The 20,158-nt window shown below is 39.6% G+C and overlaps 1 protein-coding gene across 1 annotated transcript in view; it reads right to left on the bottom strand.

The window, feature by feature from the left end:
- The window catches only part of LOC124789394 (lysosomal alpha-glucosidase-like), a 127,853-nt gene that overhangs the window by 15,409 nt on the left and 92,286 nt on the right, over nucleotides 1-20,158 (bottom strand). Inside the window, exons 14-15 of the mRNA XM_047256730.1 lie at nucleotides 15,913-15,997; nucleotides 2,590-2,771 (exon numbers count right to left, since the gene is read on the bottom strand). Coding sequence (XP_047112686.1) covers nucleotides 2,590-2,771; nucleotides 15,913-15,997 — 267 coding nt within the window. The remainder of the gene's footprint in view (nucleotides 1-2,589; nucleotides 2,772-15,912; nucleotides 15,998-20,158) is intronic.

Raw genomic sequence — 20,158 nt, 5'->3', positions numbered from 1 at the left:
CATATGGTGGCTTGCAGAGTGTAAATTCAGATTTATATGCAAATTTCACCACAAAGCATTAACTTTTCACAAACAATGATCTCTACATAAATCCATCCTCAGCAAATGGACCGTTGTTTTTCAAGTGTTGTAATCGAGACGGTAAAATACACTCAAAATCACACATAAGTTTCTTATTCAATATTAGCTTCAAACCAAAACTGTTTCCTTCATCTTGGATCTGTCAACACCAGTCTCTCTTTTTCAGTGATGATGCAATTCACGCTCTCCGTAACTCTGTTTGTTCTAGAGTGTATGGAACTGTTGTCTCGTATCAAATTCAATCTAAGACTGGGACATTTAAATCGTGTAAGCAAGCGTTTCTTCGAGGAAAAACAGCCCGATGGACCAAATTGGATGAACATCAATTCAGATTCATGTATATTTTGCATAAAAGAAAAACATTCATAACTTTTCCCTAAACCATCAAATAGAAGAGTGAAAGAGTTATTTGATGTAGCATGTTTCAGTGCTTGTATCTTCTCACTTTTATGAATGATATCTCTAGAAAAGTCATTCAGTTAAATGCTAAAATCAACAAAAGAAATCTGGAATACTTTTATTTAGTTCAGAACAAGATGAGAAAATTAAACTGGTCAAAAATTAAAATACACAGCCAGGAGGAAAAAAGTAATACATACTTTTCGAGGTTTCCAATTCATTCTAGATTATTGTTGCAACAGTGCATATCGAGTACATGAAATTAGTACATTTACAGATCAATAGCACGAGCAGTTCTGAGGTCCAGGTATCGACCCATGCTGAAACTCTCATTTTAGTACACGGTGTAGCCACCACAGGCAATAGCGCAGGTGCCGACACCGGCATCCACTCGATCGTACAGATGGAAAGTACTGTCCTGGGACACATTAGTGTCACGCCTGATCTCATAGTTCTGTAAGAGTTGTAGGCTGATGAGCTGCACGAGTCAGTTCCCGTCCCATCACATCCCACACGTGCCGGACTGGAGACATGTCCGGAGATTGTGCTGGCCAGGGGAGTTGCTGCACGTGTTGCACAGCACAATGAGTTTCACAGGCAGTGTGTGGGTGAGCATTACCTTCTTGGAGCACCACATCACCTTCCTGTTGCAAGAATGGCAAAAAGGTGTGAGTAGAAGTAGTGCTAGAGGTGTTCGTGCCTACAGTCCCACTGCTAACAACCAGTCTGCAACATTTCACGTAGACACGTCTGGGCTCACAACCCCTCTTATCTGTGCTGTGATATCTGCACAATCTGCCACTGCTGTCCTTATAATACGACAATTCCGTGACGGGTACCTGTGCTGCGTGGATGTCCAGAACCTCATCTACGGGTGTGAGAATGCTCACGTGGCCACTGATACCAGTATTGTTGCACAACTGACACAGCATGTCCAACTCGTGTGGCAGTTTTCTTAGACGACCATCCTGCCACTGCAAAGGCCACAATTTGACCCCTTTCAAACTCACTAAGTTGACTGTAGGAAGTACAAGTGTGTCTCCATGGCATGGTTACCTGCTTGCTTCACATATTACTCCACATTAAGCCTTCTGGTTGTGAGCATACATGCAGATGGTGTTCTGGTAGCTATGCCACTATGCTACCTGTAGGCAGACAATGTTGAAACCACTAATCCATACATCTACTATCACCCTCGTAGCATAAGCTGTCATCAGATCGAAATCAATGTCATCTTTCCAGGTTTAGTACTATTTTTTTTTTCTGGCAGTGCTTTTTCAACAGGTAACGGAAAAAGGGTTTGTCAATGAGCACATGAACTCATTCTTAAAGGACTGATAAGGACTGATTGGAGTCAAAATCCAATATTTCTGGTCAAGACTTTCATGAAGGAAAGCATTCCTTGCAGTTTTCTTAAATGGCAGCCCTAGATGCATCAAAATATATTTATTTACACAACTAGGTTGTTCCCTTAGATCTTTATCAAGAACTGGGGGCCAGCAGAGCAGGGCAGGGAATGAAGATTGAACAGTGCTTGAATGCAAATAAAAACCTAGCAATGTATATTAGTGTATCACCATTTGGTTTTAAACTGCAGTTTTCAGGATTTTATTTGCAGTCAACTGCTGATCACTCCAACCTTCCCAACTTCTGCTGGTTGGCTCTTATACACTCTCTGCCTGATAACTACAGCAGCTTCTCCTGCTCCTCCAGCATATCCTGAATACTTGTGGAGTCACAACATGATTCCTATTATACAATATCTTAAAATAAAATTTACTTATGACAAATAGCTATGCATGTGTGGCTACTACTGTCTTGTTTAAAGACACTTCTAGTTTGTCTTTATGTACAGGAGAGATAACGGAGTACTTGATAATGACTTATGGGTCCAAACATTTAGTGTAAAAAAATATGTTTTTAAGCAATTTGAACTGCTGTCCATTTTGTGCAGTAAATTCATAGAAATAAAGAGGAAATTCTGTAAAGAGACAGAGATATTTCTTTCTGTGCTAAAATAATGATATGACAAAAATTATAACTTCAGGTTATTCGACTCATTTAATAACTCTGATGGTAGTCACAAAAAGAAAGAGAAAAATACATTACCTATCTATGGTTGTCATGTTAGGAGCCTGTGTTGGTAGAATGCTGCCACCTCGAATAAAAATTGGTATTGTATCTAAAGGGGCATTGAAGGTGTACCATTTACCACTCGATTCCACACTTGTCAAGGTGTGTGAATCATACCACAGCGCTGCTGGCAGATAGGCATCTACTGTAGTTGCACCCTGAAAGAAATGTTAATAATTAAAACAATCATCTACAGCAAAATGTTTTTGTGTACTGGAAGTATAAGGGAAAAAAGTCAAACACAACATTTTCTAGGAAAACTTATTTTGTCAATACAAATCCCCCCACCCAATGAACCATGGACCTTGCCGTGGTGGGGAGGCTTGCGTGCCTCAGCGATACAGATAGCCGTACTGTAGGTGCAACCACAACGGAGGGGTATCTGTCGAGAGGCTACACAAATGTGTGGTTCCTGAAGAGGGGCAGCAGCCGTCTCAGTAGTTGCAGGGGCAACAGTCTGGATGGTTGACTGAACTGGCCTTGTAACACTAACCAAAACGGCCTTGCTGTGCTGGTACTGTGAACGGCTGAAAGCAAGGGGAAACTATAGCCATAGTTTTTCCCAAGGGTATGCAGCTTTACTGTATGATTCAATGATGATGGCGTCCTCTTGGGTAAAATATTCCAGAGGTAAAACAGTTCCCCATTCGGATCTCTGGGCGGGGACTACTCAAGAGGACGTCGTTATCAGGAGAAAGAAAAACTGGCTTTCTACGGATCGGAGTGTGGAGTGTCAGATCCATTTATCGGCCAGGTAGGCTAGAAAATTTAAAAAGGGAAATGGATAGGTTAAAGTTAAATATAGTGCGAATTAGTGAAGTTCGGTGGCAGGAGGAACAAGACTTTTGGTCAGGTGATTAAAGGGTTATAAATACAAAATCCAATAGGGGTAATGCAGGAGTAGGTTTAATAATGAATAAAAAAATAGAAGTGTGGGTAAGCTACTACAAACAGCACAGTGAACACATTATTGTGGCTAAGATAGACACAAAGCCTCACAGTAGTACAAGTTTATATGCCAACTAGCTCTGCAGATGACGAAGAAATTGAAGAAATGTATGATGAAATAAAAGAAATTATTCAGATAGCGAAGAGTGACGAAAATTTAATAGTCATGGGTGACTGGAATTCGAGTGTAGGAAAAGGGAGAGAAGGAAACGTAGTAGGTGAATATGGATTGGAGCTAAGAAATGAAAGATGAAGCCGCCTGGTAGAATTTTGCACAGAGCACAACTTAATCATAGCTAACACTTGGTTTAAGAATCATGAAAGAAGGTTGTATACATGGAAGAACCCTGGAGATACTAAAAGGTATCAAATAGATTATATAATGGTAAGACAGAGATTTAGGAACCAGGTTTTAAATTGTAAGACATTTCCAGGGGCAAATGTGGACTCTGACCACAATCTATTGGTTATGAACTGTAGATTAAAACTGAAGAAACTGCAAAAAGGTGGGAATTTAAGGAGATGGGACCTGGATAAACTGAATAAACCAGAGGTTGTACAGAGTTTCAGGGATAGCATAAGGGAACAATTCTCACGAATGGGGGAAAGAAACACAGTAGAAGAAGAATGGGTAGCTTTGAGGGATGAAGAAGTGAAGGCAGCAGAGGATCAAATAGGTAAAAGGACGAGGGCTAATAAAAGTCCTTGGGTAACAGAAGAAATATTGAATTTAATTGATGAAAGGAGAAAATATAAAAATGCAGTAAATGAAGCAGGCAAAAAGGAATACAAACGTCTCAAAAATGAGATCAACAGGAAGTGCAAAATGGCTAAGCAGGGATGGCTAGAGGACAAATGTAAGGCTGTAGAGGCTTATCTCACCAGGGGTAAGATACATACTGCGTACAGCAAAATTAAGGAGACCTTTGGAGAAAAAAGAACCACTTGTAAGAATATCAAGAGCTCAGATGGAAACTCAGTTCTAAGCAAAGAAGGGGAAGCAGAAAGATGGAAGGAGTAAATAGAGGGTCCATACAAGGGCGATGTACTTGAGGACAATATTATGGAAATGGAAGAGGATGTAGATGAAGATGAAATGGGAGATACGATACTGCGTGAAGAGTTTGACAGAGCACTGAAAGACCCGAGTCGAAACAAGGCCCCGGGAGTAGACAACATTCCATTAAAACTACTGACGGCCTTGGGAGAGCCATTCCTGACAAAACTCTACCATCTGGTCAGCAAGATGTATGACAGAGGCGAAATACCTTTGGACTTCAAGAAGAATATAATAATTCCAATCCTAAAGAAAGCAGGTGTTGACAGATGTGAAAATTACCGAACTATCAGTGTAATAAGTCACAGCTGCAAAATACTAATGCGAATCCTTTACAGACGAATGGAAAAACTAGTAGAAGCTGACCTCGGCAAAGATCAGTTTGGATTCCGTTGAAATATTGAAAAATGTGAGGCAATACTAACCCTACGACTTATTTTAGAAGAAAGATTAAGAAAAGGCAAACCTACATTTCTAGCATTTGTAGACTTACAGAACGCGTTTGAGAATGTTGACTGGAATACTCTCTTTCAAATTCTGAAGGTGGCAGGGGTAAAATACAGGGAGCGAAAGGCTATTTACAATTTGTACAGAAACCAGATGGCAGTTATAAGAGATGAGGGGCATGAAAGGGAAGCAGTGGTTGGGAAGGGCGTGAGACAGGGTTGTAGCCTATCCCCAATAAAGGAAACAAAAGAAAAATTCGAAGTAGGTATTAAAATCCATGGAGAAGAAATAAAAACTTTAAGGTTCGCTGATGACATTGTAATTCTGGAAGAGCAGCTGAACGGAATGGACAGTGTCTTGAAAGGAGGATATAAGATGAGTATCAACAAAAGCAAAAAGAGGATAATGGAATGTAGTCGAATTAAATCGGGTGATGCTGAGGGAATTAGATTAGTAAATGAGACACTTAAAGTAGTAAAAGAATTTTGCTATTTGGGGAGCAAAATAGTTTGGACAAGAAGAGAATAGAAGCTTTCGAAATGTGGTGCTACAGAAGAATGCTGAAGATTTGATGGGTAGATCACATAACTAATGAGCAGGTATTGAATAGAATTGGGGAGAAGAGGAGTTTGTGGCACAACTTGACTAGAAGAAGGGATTGGTTGGTAGGACATGTTTTGAGGCATCAAGGGATCACCAATTTAGTATTGGAGGGCAGCATGGAGGGTAAAAATCGTAGAGGGAGACCAAGAGATGAATACACTAAGCAGATTCAGAAGGATGTAGGTTGCAGTAAGTAGTGGGAGGATGAAGAAGCTTGCACAGGATAGAGTAGCATGGAGAGCTGCATCAAACCAGTCTCTGGACTGAAGACCACAACAACAACAATGCAAATCAATCTACACAGTATAGCTATTTTCTTGTCTTCCTCACAAGTGCCACAATGGAAATGAGAAACAGAAAAAATGTCAAATGAAGTAGTATGTGGGAAGTTCTCAGTGAGGTAGTGAAATACAGTGTTATCAGCCCAGAAGTATTTCTCAGTCTCTTTCAGGTAGCAGAAGAAAACTGCTAGTCTCACTCGAGGGGTACAAGCAGATACACAGACTCGATGGGGGTCCTTCGATCTGGAGCCGAGAGGACAGTCTCAACCAGAGGCTCCGTCAATTCTGTGATGATCTTAGTTGCAGATTTCTGGACCTGCATTACGGGGTGTAGAATTGTAGGACTCCCCTTTATAGGTCAGGGATGCACTACACAAAGGCAGCTGCTCGGGTAGCAGAGTACTTATGGGGCACAGATGGGGATTTTTAGGGCTACCCAACAGTGTGAGCTCTTCTGATGAGTGCTCATCAGTCAATATGCAGAAACTGAAATCAGACTGGTTACAAAGTTACACTTCCAATGTCAAAATTTGCTGAATGATTCATAGCATTGTTCCAAAACTTACGACCCTCCAGGGAAGCTGTTGAGCTCAAATTATCTTTGGAAACGAGAGCTAGATGAAACCAGAAGCAGAAAGCTTCAAAATATGAGGCATGGAACATGTATCTAAAAGGCAGGTAAGATGCCATAGGAGGGAGAGTATTCACTGCAACTGACAAAAATATTCTATATATGGAGATCGAAATTGAGTCTAACCGCAATGTTATCTGGACACGAGTAATCTGCCTAGGTGAACTACTCAAGTTAACCGTGACATTTTTTTACTGGCCACCCAATCCCATCATTAAAGTTGTAAAATCATTCACAGAAAGCCTAACCTGAGTAACGTTGACACATTCCAATCATGCAATATTAGTTTTAGGCAACTTTGACCAAATATAGACTGGGATATTTTTGGATTCATTGTAGATGGTACAGACAGAGAGTCTTGTGAAAACTCATGGGTAGATCACATAACTAATGAGGAAGTATTGAATAGAATTGGGGAAAATAGAAATTTGTGGCACAATTTGACTAGAAGAAGGGACTGGTTGGTAGGACATGTTCTGAGGCATCAAGGGATCACAAATTTAGCATTGGAGGGCAGCGTGGAGGGTAAAAATTGTAGAGGGAGACCAAGAGATGAATACACTAAGCAGATTCAGAAGGATGTAGGTTGCAGTAGATACTGGGAGATGAAGAAGCTTGCACAGGATAGAGTAGCATGGAGAGCTGCATCAAACCAGTCTCAGGACTGAAGACCACAACAACACCAGGAAGACAAGACAAGACAAGACAAATTAGGGCTTGTATGGAGGCATATAGATAGTCATTTTTCCCTTGCTCAATTTGTTAGTGCATCAGGAAAGGGAATGACAGTAGAGGTACAAGGTACTATCTGCCATGCACTGTACAGTCGATTATGGAGTATGTTTGTAGATGCAGATGAATACAGTTTGCTCCGTGTTTCTTCAGAGTGTACATTCAGTCCTTAGGAAAGGCCTGCAGTATACCCAATTACAGTGGCAGTAATCTCTTCTTTGTATTAAAATATTTATCAGCCATAAATTTCTTTAGAAATGAAAGCAGGTCATAATCAGAGAGTGTCAAATTTGGTCATGAACTCATACTTCAAATCTCTGAGGTTTTCCATAAACTGAGCACTTTTATGAGCAGTTCCATTGTCCCGACGAAAGATTTTTTTTTGTTTTGCTTTATGATGCATCACACTGCTCCAAGCCTGGCATGACAACAACAAAAGTTGTAAGTATAAAGCACTCACACGTACCACAACTTGTGATGATACTGTGGTTGCCTCCCCACCTTAAAGCTGCATGGTGTCCATCCACATTAAGTGTCACATGCAAAACACATCCTAAGAACCTACAAACAGCTATTCTTAACTATTAAACTATTATACAGGTTAATAATTTCAACAGTCATTCGTCAGCTAGGTAGACATAGGGTTACACATCACCCTAACAGAGCGATAAGTAAAACCACATCTTTTGTCCTTCTGAGTCAGAAATGTGACAAGCCAAAACATATAACTGCAATTGTCAGCATTCATGTTGTTCATAAAACAATGGACAAGATGGTGCAGGATTTGTTCCTGTTCCATTCACTACTGCTTGGACTGCTTGTTATATAAGTGCCATTAGCTTATGTTAACCCTGCATGGTTTGTGTTAGGAGTTGTTGTACATGTTCCAGCATTTAAAATCTACATTCTTGCCTAATTACAAAATTTTTCAAAGTCTGATTTCACATGTCACAGGTCCCAAGTCTCCACCACTTCTGTAGAAAGGTGATCTACTCAACACAAACAACACAGTTTATTCGTAACAAAAGATAAATACAAGATGCTACTAGGAACAGTACACACTTTCTTAAATTCACATTTCCACACAAAAAACAGTCCAAGTCACATCAGAGCTCTGTATGTTACAACTGGAGTCCACCAGGTTAACAGCATAGCCAATACAGTAACACTTGCGGCATGCACTCCACTGCTCACATCATAACAACACACTTACTCAAAATGCACTGTAAAGCTCTTTTCTCCCCAATATCATTTCTCCATAATTGTGAGAAGTAGGTTTAGTCATTACTGAACAACATTGTTACATTAAAATCGTGTTGGAAAACAGACTGACAGGTGCTAATTGTGGGTCCCATTATTATCTTCGAAGTTTGAAATTTATGTTTCACGCAAATTATTGTTTTATATTTGATGCACTGTCATCACAGAGATTTCTGTCTTGAGGTCCAAAATAATGATTATCTTTGCTTATAATATTTCCTCTCACTGGAAGATATCTTGCGATCATTCACATTTTATTGAATGACATCCACTAAACAAATGTCCACAACACTGTACACAGCACCATTCAAGAATTATACAAATTAACAGGAAGTACGGAACAAAACCATACACTTGTCACTTTTTGTGTAGCTAATCAGAACCAAGATGGCCACCGAGTAAGATCACAGGTATTTTCTTCGTCTGCTAAAAGAACTTATTTAAGAGGTAATAGTGTCAAATTTAAATTTTCTTTGTTTCGTATACTTGCTGTAGTGTCCTTTCTTGTCACACAACTGAATATTAGCGTCCCAGCAGTGCTTGTTCTTGAAAAAACTTGTTCTTCAGCTGAAGTCCCGATAATCGTGATATAATCCGAAATTTTGTGTGACAAACACAAAAAATTATATTCAAGTTTTCTTGATAGTGCAAGACTGCTACTAGTTTCATCATTGTCTATTGTCACAATACAAGTGTAACTAAACGTTTCTAAATCATATTTAACTAACAAATTTCGTATTGTTTACTAGTTAGACGCGATCTAGGCCTAAATTTTCCGAGTTATAAACGTTTACAAACGTGACCAAACACGCCTGATAACGTAATTCTCTAAAACCAAATTAATTACAAATTCATTCTTCTGTCATTGTACCTTTAAATCAGTACAAAAAAACACCCAATGCAAATAAGACCTCTGTTGTTTTTTGTTTACACACAGCCAATCTCGCGTCCTTGACAAATTTAAAACATTCTTTATTTTTTCGAAATTGACCATGTGTGAGAAATATGGGAGCTGTTATAGTGAGTAGAGGAATTTGTTGCCAATCTTGTAGGAAATATTTTCACTGGGGGGGATGCAGTGGGGAGAATGTTGCGAGAACAAAAGAGGCTCTCACTTGGAACTGCAGAGTATGCAGTAGGAACATTTTGATTGGGGGACAGGAAAGGAAAATCTGTGCCCTTCAGGAAAAGTTGGAGGAAGCAAGGAAGGAACTCAAATGAATCAAGGGAGATAGGGGGGAGGAGGGTGATTGGGAACTGGCAGCTGGTAGGAGGAGAGGAAGAAAGAGAACGCGATCTGACAGTTTTATCATCAACACCAAAAACAGGTATCTACCACTGCCAGAGTTAAGTGGAGATGAGCATCAGGTAGAACGAGGAGCAGGAAATGGGCAGCACACTTCAGCCAAGGCCAAGAAGCCTAGGAATGTACAAAGTGTTAGGAAGAAGAAAGTGCTGCTGCTAGGTAGCAGCCATGGGCAAGGTTTAGGCCCTCAGTTACAGGAAAGTTTAGGGGCAGCATACCAGGCCACCAGTATCTTCAAGCCAAATGCAGGGCTTAGTTATGTGATGGAGGATCTAGGGTCTTTATGTGAGGACTTTACAAAAGAGGATGATGTAGTGATAGTGGGTGGGGCAGGAAACAGATTGGACAGGCATGGGGCATGTGACATAGGTGGTGACCTGGACAAGATAGCTTCCCTAACTCATGGCACCAACATACGCTTTGTTGAGCTGTTCTGGTGTCAAGATCGACCACACCTTGATGCAGCTGAGAGGCAAATCAATGTGGGGTTATGGATGGCTCTGAGGGCAGCCAACTTTGCTCATGTTTCTCTGGTGTCCGTTGGGACTATCAACAGATGGGGTTTCACTAGGCCTGGCCTACACCTAAGCAGGACTGGGAAGGGAAGATTGGTACAGCTGATTCATGAAAGTATAGGGGCTGGATCTCAGGCCACACATGGTCAAATACCTGTTGTCATAGTAGGAAAAGTAGGTCTTTTTTAGGATAAATCCAGACAACAGGTTCCCCTGCCTAACGAGTATATCCAGCACTTTAAAAAATACTGAAACACGCACAAGACAGATTTTAACACCTCAAATATCACATATACCGGATGTCACAAAGAAAAACAAACCACTGGAAATAGTAACATGGGGCATTTCACAGACTTAACAATCCTCCATCAAAACATGCAATCAATAAAAAATAAAAATACAACTATTAGAAGTTGAGCTCCAATCTCTGAACTGCACAGTAGTTTGTATTACTGAGAACTGGAGTAGACACAAATCCAACATGTAGATTTATCAAAGGCAAACTCTTACTGCAGAACTACATCAAGGGGTGGAGGATCATGCATTTATATCAGAAAAGGAACATAGTTCAAATCAAGACATGACCTCAGTACCGTAAGTGGAGAGAAACACTTTGAAATATCAGGTATTGAATTAACAGGGCTCGATATCACCAAGAAATTAATCATTTTGTGTGTGTATAGATCTCCCAGTGGTAGTGTGGACACTTTTTTCAATAAGTTAACAGAAGTTCTACATAAAGTCTCAAGTACAAAGGTCAACAAAATTCTGTGTGGGGATATTAACATCAACACTAACATCACAAATGAATCCAGCAGCACCTTCATAAACATCCTTCAAATTTTGGGCATGTCCCTATTGGTCAATAGTGCAACAAGGGTTACCACAACGACTTCATCAGTAATTGACCATGTGGCCACAAATACCGACAGGGAAAAATGTGATGTAGCTGTAAAAGATCTCGAACTGTCAGACCATCTCTGTCAAATAACAACAGTAAAATCAGGCATCGAATCATTCCCTAACTACAAGCCTACAAATGACATCTATCAGAAATCAAAATAAAAGATTTTTCAAAAGAACTAGAAAACAAAGCTGGGACGAAGTGTATAAGGAAACCAATGTGAATATGAAATTCTCTTTAAATTGAACTTTGAAAAAGCATTTCCAAAAGTTTGCATGTCTGTATCAACATCTCACAAAAACAGATGGATAACAGCAGGTATTAAGAAGTCCTCCTGAACACTTAAACACCTCAATTCCATGAAAAAGATTTGCAATGATCCAGAATTCTTAGATTTCTATCATAGATACAAAAATATCTATAGGAAGGTGCCGATTGCTGCAAAAAAGTCATTTAATGACAAAGTAATATATAATGCAGAGAATACAAGCAAAGCAGTCTGGGATGCTATAAAAAACGAAATGGGGAGAGGCAAACAAACACAGAATAACATACTGCTATGGGAGGGGGATAAAGTAATAAATGATCCGCAGCACTTAGCAAACTATGTAAATGAGCATTTTTCAAGTATTGCAGAGAAGGTACAGCAAAAATTCCCCCAAACAAATTTAACACCTGTAAATAATGTTGCACTAAATACAATGATGTTACTTCCAACCACAGAGAATGAAGTCAGTAAAACATTTGAGAACTAAAAAATAAAAAGTCAGTAGGCCTAGATGAAGTACCAATGTGTGTACTGAAACAATGCATAGGGATTATACAAGGCTCTTTAACAAATATAATAAATGAATCCTTCACATCAGGGGCATTTCCAGGGGAGTTACAACAGGCAAGAGTAGTACCTTCGATTAAGAAAGGTAATGCAGAAGACGTAGAAAATTACTGGCCCATTTCCCTGCTGCCAGCATTCTCAAAAATAATAGAAGCAATTATGAAAGACAGATTAATGAATTACCTGAAAAAAATACAATCTTTTAAGCAAATCACAGTTTGGTTTCCAAAGTGGAAAAAATATGGAGTCAGCCATAGTAGAATTCACAAAAGTTGTACTTGATGCTCTTGATAGAGATGAGTGTGTCACAGGCATATTTTTGGCTCTTTCTAAGGCGTTTGATACAGTCGACCACAAGATTCTATTAAATAAATTAGAAGCATTAGGAATAAGAAGAGTAGCTAATGACTGGTTTCAATCATAACTCACAGATAGGGTACAAAGAGTAGAGATAACACATAGTTCAAATAGTTCTAAACATTTAGTAAAAACTTATCAGAACCAAAATACGTTAATATAGGGGTTCCGCAAGGTAGCATATTAGGACCAATACTGTTCCTAATATACATCAATGACTTTCCCAGTAGTGTCACTCACGGTGAAAAAATCCTCTTCGCTGATGACAGCAATATTATAGTCACTGAGAAAACAAGAGAACTCCTTGCCGAGAAAGCAAACGAAACTCTCAAGGAAATTTATGATTGGTCAATAAGTAATAAAGTGACATTGAACATAAAGAAAACTAATGCCATGAATTTCAGTTTGAAGAGGAAAAATGACAATGTTAAATTAAATGTAGATGGCACCTCTACAGGCTGTGTTACAAATGCAAAATTTCTAGGAATGAATATTGATTCTCAGCTGAAGTGGTGTGGGCACACAAAGATACTTGCAAACAGAATGTCATCAGCATGTTATGCCCTTAGAATCCTATCATCAGTGTGTAACACGCAGTCTCTTTTAGTTACGTATTATTCATATGTACACTCAATTCTTAGCTATGGCATTCATTTTTGGGGAACAAATGCACAAAATATGAACACAATTTTCAAACTCCAGAAAAGAGCCATAAGAACCATAACCAAAAATGGTAGTTGAGCTTATTGTAAAGGTCTGTTCAAAACAATGGAGATTTTAACTGCTCCATGTGAATATATTTACCAATCAGTTATATACATCAAAAATAACATTAGTAATCAGAATGAGATTTTCACTCTGCAGTGGAGTGTGCGCTGATATGAAACTTCCTGGCAGATTAAAACTGTGTGCCCGACCGAGACTCGAACTCGGGGCCTTTGCCTTTCGCGGGCAAGTGCTCTACCAACTGAGCTACTGAAGCACGACTCATGCCCGGTACTCAAAGCTTTACTTCTGCCAGTATCTCGTCTCCTACTTTCCAAACTTTACAGAAGCTCTCCTGCGGACATTGCAGAACTGCAAGTTTGGAAAGTAGGAGACGATATATTGGCAGAAGTAAAGCTGTGAGTACCGGGCGTGAGTCGTGCTTTGGTAGCTCAGTTGGTAGAGCACTTGCCCGCGAAAGGCAAAGGTCCCGAGTTCGAGTCTCGGTTGGGCACACAGTTTTAATCTGCCAGGAAGTTTCATATCAGCGCACACTCCGCTGCAGAGTGAAAATCTCATTCTGGAAACACCCCCAGGCTGTGGCTAAGCCAAGTCTCCGCTATATCCTTTCTTTCAGGAGTGCTAGTTCTGCAAGGTTCACAGGAGAGCTTCTGTAAAGTTTGGAAGGTAGGAGACGAGATACTGGCAGAAGTAAAGCTGTGAGTACCGGGCGTGAGTCGTGCTTCGGTAGCTCAGATGGTAGAGCACTTGCCCGCAAAAGGCAAAGGTTCCGAGTTCGAGTCTCGGTTGGCACACAGTTTTAATCTGCCAGGAAGTTTCAACATTAGTAATTTCTGCACAAACAGCTCTGTCCATGACCATGCAACAAGAGATAGACTCAACTTACATTCACAAATAAAAAATAAACATAAAACTCAAAACAGCATTTTCTACCAAGGCATAAAACTGTACAATAAATTATCAAAAGAGATTAAAGAAATTGCAAAATTACACTTATTTAAAAAGGCAGCTAAAAAGTACCTGTTATGCAATATATTTTATACATTGAAGGATTACTTAGCTAAAACAGAGTAGGGGTTTGTTAAAAAAAAAATGTTATACAAATAAATAATAATAACAATGATTATAAAATATTCAACATTTCACATAACACCTTCACTTCATGCTTTTTCCTTCTTTTTTTCCTTTCTAGAAATACTTACCCCCAAGCTATGAATAGCACAATACTAACATCTCTTCCTCTTTCTGAGCAAAACATCTCGCTCAGTATGGAGGGATGCTGACCCACCATTTCAGAATAGCAAATGGGAAGTTGCAGTACAGAAAATGGCCCAGAGATCACCTGTGTGTGTGTGTGTGTGTGTGTGTGTGTGTGTGTGTAGTGAGTGAGTGAAGTATTATGAAACAATGTGTGTATAGTGTGTGCAGTGACTGATAGTGAGCTATGAGTGAACAATGTGGCATTACATTATTTAATAAGTTATTTGTAAAAATAAGTATTGTATACCAGGAGTAAATCTAATGATTGTCTCTAACTACAAGTCTGTAAATATATGTGTATACAAATTAGCTTATTTTAAATTGATCTAAATTTGTAAATACTTTGACATGTCCTATATCCTTGTAGAAAGAGATCTATGGATGAATAAAGCTGCTGATGCTGATACTACTACTACTACTACTACTACTACTACTACTACCACCACTACTTTCATGCTTAATGGACAGCAAAACCATGTACAGTGTTAAGGCCTCAGCCACGGCTGATGCAACATGTGTGTATAACTCTTTCCATACAATTCTTCGGGGCATGCTGTTATCATGTCAGATACAATTTTTGGGCTACTTGTACGTTGGAAGTCGCTTTAAATCTTTTTCTGTTGCTCTGGAGCATTGGGAGATGCGTTTTACACATTCTCAAGTCTCAGCCACACACTTACCTATATACCTTCTCATGTCAGAAATTTCATGGCTATTTTCGCGAGCTTATGTATTTCATTCTCAGAAAAATTGTTAGTAAGTTACTCTTGTGTTTATAAACACTGAATGCAATTTTCATGTTTCCCACATTATGTATGTTAAATGTCAATTAAAAATTACTTCTAAATCAAGTTTTTGGTTTAATACAACCCTTATAACTACTCAAAGTAGCATTATACTCCACTCTAAGTTGCGTGAACCCATTGTAAGGTTATTTTTTGATGGAGATGTGTCAAATGTACTTCCATGTAGCTTGACAATAAGCTTCAAGAATAGACATTATTTTCAGTTTATTTATCACTTCCAAAAAAGGGAAGTGAAATCTCCTCCTTTCTACAATTTCTTTTAATGTGTCCAGAATGAGATTTTCACTCTGCAGCAGAGTGTGCGCTGATATGAAACTTCCTGGCAGATTAAAACTGTGTGCCCGACCGAGACTCGAACTCGGGACCTTTGCAAAGGTCCCGAGTTCGAGTCTCGGTCGGGTTCACAGTTTTAATCTGCCAGGAAGTTTCTTTTAATGTGCTTTTCTTAACTGAAATTCATGCCCCCAGAGACTGAAAAGAAAATTCAGAATTACTTTTCTGTTCAGTTACTTTACAAAAATTAACTGTTTGAAATTAAGGGGTTCCTTTGTATGTTAGCGGAAATCTGTTAAGATCAGTTTTTGCTTTTGAATCAGATTCAAATTAGGACAAATTAAATTAGTATATTTACCTCTTCCAGAACAGGAACAATCATTAGACTTGAACCCCACAAAAACTGCTCATCCAAACTATGGGTAGCTGCATCCTGCACAAATCTGCAAAAAACAACCCAGATTTCACACATTTTTACAGGCAGCTACTAGATGGCACTACTGGTATGTAAAACATTGTTGCTGTTTAACAATTTGTCATTTGTTATTGCAAAAACAATAGAAGCTCATAAACTGACCGAATAATATGTTTATAGTGAGCATTTACAGACACAGTGTTGGAGAAAATATGAAAATTTTGTGTGAATGTCTTTTAGAGATTTTAAGACAGATATCTGTATACGAGATCATAGCAGGAGGCAAAGTCTGCATGTATTCATTCAAGCTGGAACTATGTATTCATACAAGCTGGGAACTAAATGGCAGTTAACTGTCTGAATGTTTCACAATTCACCAAAACCAACAAAATTGGTTAGTTTGTAAAGCACATCCAAGGAAATGGTTGTTTGTATCCTTGGTTACACTGGAGATGTTGCAATCACTGCTTTAGAAGATTGAAGAACAGCTAACACTGAATTGTATACAACAATTTGTTTGCCACAAGACACCAAAGAGGTCAGGAACAACAAGCAAAAATGTTGCATCATTTTTCATTGTAAACACTGGCTTTCAAATCATGGTTTCTAGAACTGGCTTCAACAGATGGAATAGCACATAAATTTTAACAGTAAATATCTTGACAAACAATAAAACCATTTTTACAAGAAAATTGTATCCTTTAATTGTTTTGTAAAAAATCAAAAGGATCTCCTGTGCAATGAAAAAAATGTGTAAAATGAGCAGTAAACAAAATTCCACCTATACCACAATGTCATTTATTAACAACACTATCAGTTTTGGAAGATTAATTCTCCATGTTGAAGAATCGTTCAAACAGAATTACATTATTGAAACAATCCAGCCATAAAATATCTCAAATCAATACTGTAACATTACAATATTTTCCCCAAAATTATAACTTACTTTAAAGTGGATAATTACAATCCCATAGCAAAGTATAAACTACCAGCCTTGAATTATACTTGGACAGCTGTTTGAAACAAATGACTGAGCCAGTTAAACCTGCAGTCTCTATAAGCATAATAATTCAGTGCATGGTATATTAGGAATTAATTACAAGCCATTACTTTCTTCATTATCACATTCCCAAAGCACCACGATGACATTACATATTAACTTTGAACATAAAAACTGAATATACCTAACCATATATTATATATCTAAAAACAAAGATGATGTGACTTACCGAATGAAAGCGCTGGCAGGTCGATAGACACACAAACAAACACAAACGTACACACAAAATTCTAGCTTTCGCAACAAACGGTTGCTTCGTCAGGAAAGAGGGAAGGAGAGGGAAAGACGAAAGGAAGTGGGTTTTAAGGGAGAGGGTAAGGAGTCATTCCAATCCCGGGAGCGGAAAGACTTACCTTAGGGGGAAAAAAGGACGGGTATACACTCGCACACACACACATATCCATCCACACATATACAGACACAAGCAGACATATTTAAAGACAAAGAGTTTGGGCAGAGATGTCAGTCGCGGCGGAAGTGCAGAGGCAAAGATGATGTTGAATGACAGTGTTGCAACAAACTGTCCATTCGCATGAATGGACAACAGTGTTGCAACAAACTGTCCATTCGCATGAATGGACACAGGCAGACAGTGTTTGTTGGTAATGAGGATCACCCTGTGGCTAAACATGCCTTGGTGCACGGCCAGCACATCTTGGCACAGTGTTACACCATCCGGGTTATCTGGATACTTCCCACCAACACCAACCTATCCGAACTCCGGAGATGGGAACTTGCTCTTCAACATATCCTCTCTTCCCGTTACCCACCAGGCCTCAATCTCCGCTAATTTCAAGTTGCCGGCACTCATACCTCACCTGTCATTCAACATCATCTTTGCCTCTGCACTTCCGCCTCGACTGACATCTCTGCCCAAACTCTTTGTCTTTAAATATGTCTGCTTGTGTCTGTATATGTGTGGATGGATATGTGTGTGTGTGCGCGAGTGTATACCCGTCCTTTTTTCCCCCTAAAGTAAGTCTTTCCGCTATCGGGATAGGAATGACTCCTTTTGTCTTTCCCTCTCCTTCCCTCTTTCCTGACAAAGCAGCCGTTTGTTGCGAAAGCTAGAATTTTGTGTGTATGTTTGTATGTCTATCGACCTGCCAGCGCTTTCGTTTGGTAAGTCACATCATCTTTGTTTTTAGATATATTTTTCCCACGTGGAATGTTTCCCTCTATTATATTGATATCATTAATTTGAACCCAACAATTACGTTTGTTATTGTCACTGTTGCATTTCAAAATCTTTTCTGTCGTCTTATTTTCTCTTTCTGTTTTTGCCAGTAGTTTCACTTTGTATTCACCTTCTCCTTTTTACCGTAATCTGCTATACAATTTTATCCCGCCTATATATACTCAATAATACGTAACCCACTTCCAAACCATAACCAAAAAAATTTTTTTGCCGCTTTCAACACTACCGCCGCTATAAAATCCACCATTTCTAGTTCACAAACAGTTCCTTTCACCTTTTGAACAACCATTTCGGCTAGTTCTAACAACTTTCGCTTTATTTCCATTTCCGTTTTTCCCACATCACTGATAATTTTTAGCCGCTTCCCACAGGTTTTAACGTCATTATTTCTTCTTCAGACAATTGTTAGCCTCATTTTCATAATCTGCCACCACAAAACCACTCCTTTTAATATATTACACGCAGTTTTTTCAAAATTTTCCCGAATTTCTCCGTCCTATAACGTGTTTTGGCAGCAACATAACCACCTAACCTTCGTGCACATCGTTGTCTACCAACCCAAGTCCAACATAGCCCAGCTGTAACCAACACCTTTTCGCCTTTTTTCACACCAAATCTCCAGTTACTTTCCAGTTCACCTTTATCTCTCCCCATATATTTTCATTTTCATTTTCATTTCAGCCTCATGTTACACTTTCCATCTAATACCATGTCACCCTCACAACACCCCCACAACAACCCCATTAAGTTTTATTTACATGCCCTCCACAAACATGCCTTCGCCCTAGCCAGATTACGCTCCCATATTCTATTTTCTCAGGCTTGTCTGACATCTGGCATTACCCCCAAAGGCCTCACACTTAAAGTTCCCATCTCTGGCTGCAACCCTTCTTTCCATCAGTCCCTATACCAGTTCCAAACTGAACAATCCATTGCCCTCACCCACCTAATCCTTCACCTACACATCAACTCAGCCAATGAACACACCCGTCAACTCCTATCCTTAATAAAAGTCCTTAATCTTTCCTCTCCCACATCCACACCAGCTGTTCAGAGCATCCTCCTACAGGCCAACCGTAAATTAGAACAGCATGCCACCCTCCACCTCAAAAAACTATCCAATCTCCTGGTTTCCCACCTCCGGAAAGGCAACTCACTCACCCTTCACAACCTTTCCAGCAAACCTCAACCTCCTCTCATTGCACACAAACCCAGTCTCTCCCATCTACTCAATCTCCCACTTCCAGCTCCACTCCCTCCAAAACCTCTAAATTCCGATCAACACAATCTGGAACCACAACACCCTAATTCAGTAATTAACCTTTCCTCCAAACCTCTCTCCCAATCCGAAACCTCTGTCCTATCCAAAGGCCTCACCTTCAGCCCCACTCCCAGATTCAACCAAACAGCCCTCGTCAAAGATTTACTGTCCTACACTCGTACTCTCTGCTGGAAATATCACTTTGCCACGAAGAAAAATGATCCTAATCCTACTCCTAATGATCCAACTCCCCAAGACACTATCCAAATTGAACCATGCCTGGAACAGTTCCGTCCTCCGTCGCAGCGGGACCCACCTCCTCTTCCTCAAAATCACCCTCTCCAAACTTTCCAGGAATTTCTGACTTCCAGCCTTGCATCTCAATCCTTCTTAAAAAACCTTAATCCTACTCCCAACACCACCACTGCTGAAGTCCAGGCTATCCGTGATCTGAAGGCTGACTGATCCATCGTCATTCTTCCGGCGGACAAGGGTTCCACGACCGTGGTACTTGATCGTCGGGAGTATGTGGCTGAGGGACTGCATCAGCTTTCAGACAACACCACATACAAAGTTTGCCAAGGTAACCCCATTCCCGATGTCCAGGCGGAGCTTCAAGGAATCCTCAGAACCTTAGGCCCCCTGCAAAACCTTTCACCTGACTCCAACA

This window comes from Schistocerca piceifrons, chromosome 3 (assembly GCF_021461385.2).
Source record: "Schistocerca piceifrons isolate TAMUIC-IGC-003096 chromosome 3, iqSchPice1.1, whole genome shotgun sequence".
Classification (NCBI taxonomy): domain Eukaryota; kingdom Metazoa; phylum Arthropoda; class Insecta; order Orthoptera; family Acrididae; genus Schistocerca; species Schistocerca piceifrons.
Note: the sequence above shows the minus strand (reverse complement) of the source record. Positions and strands in the feature narration are given on the sequence as shown.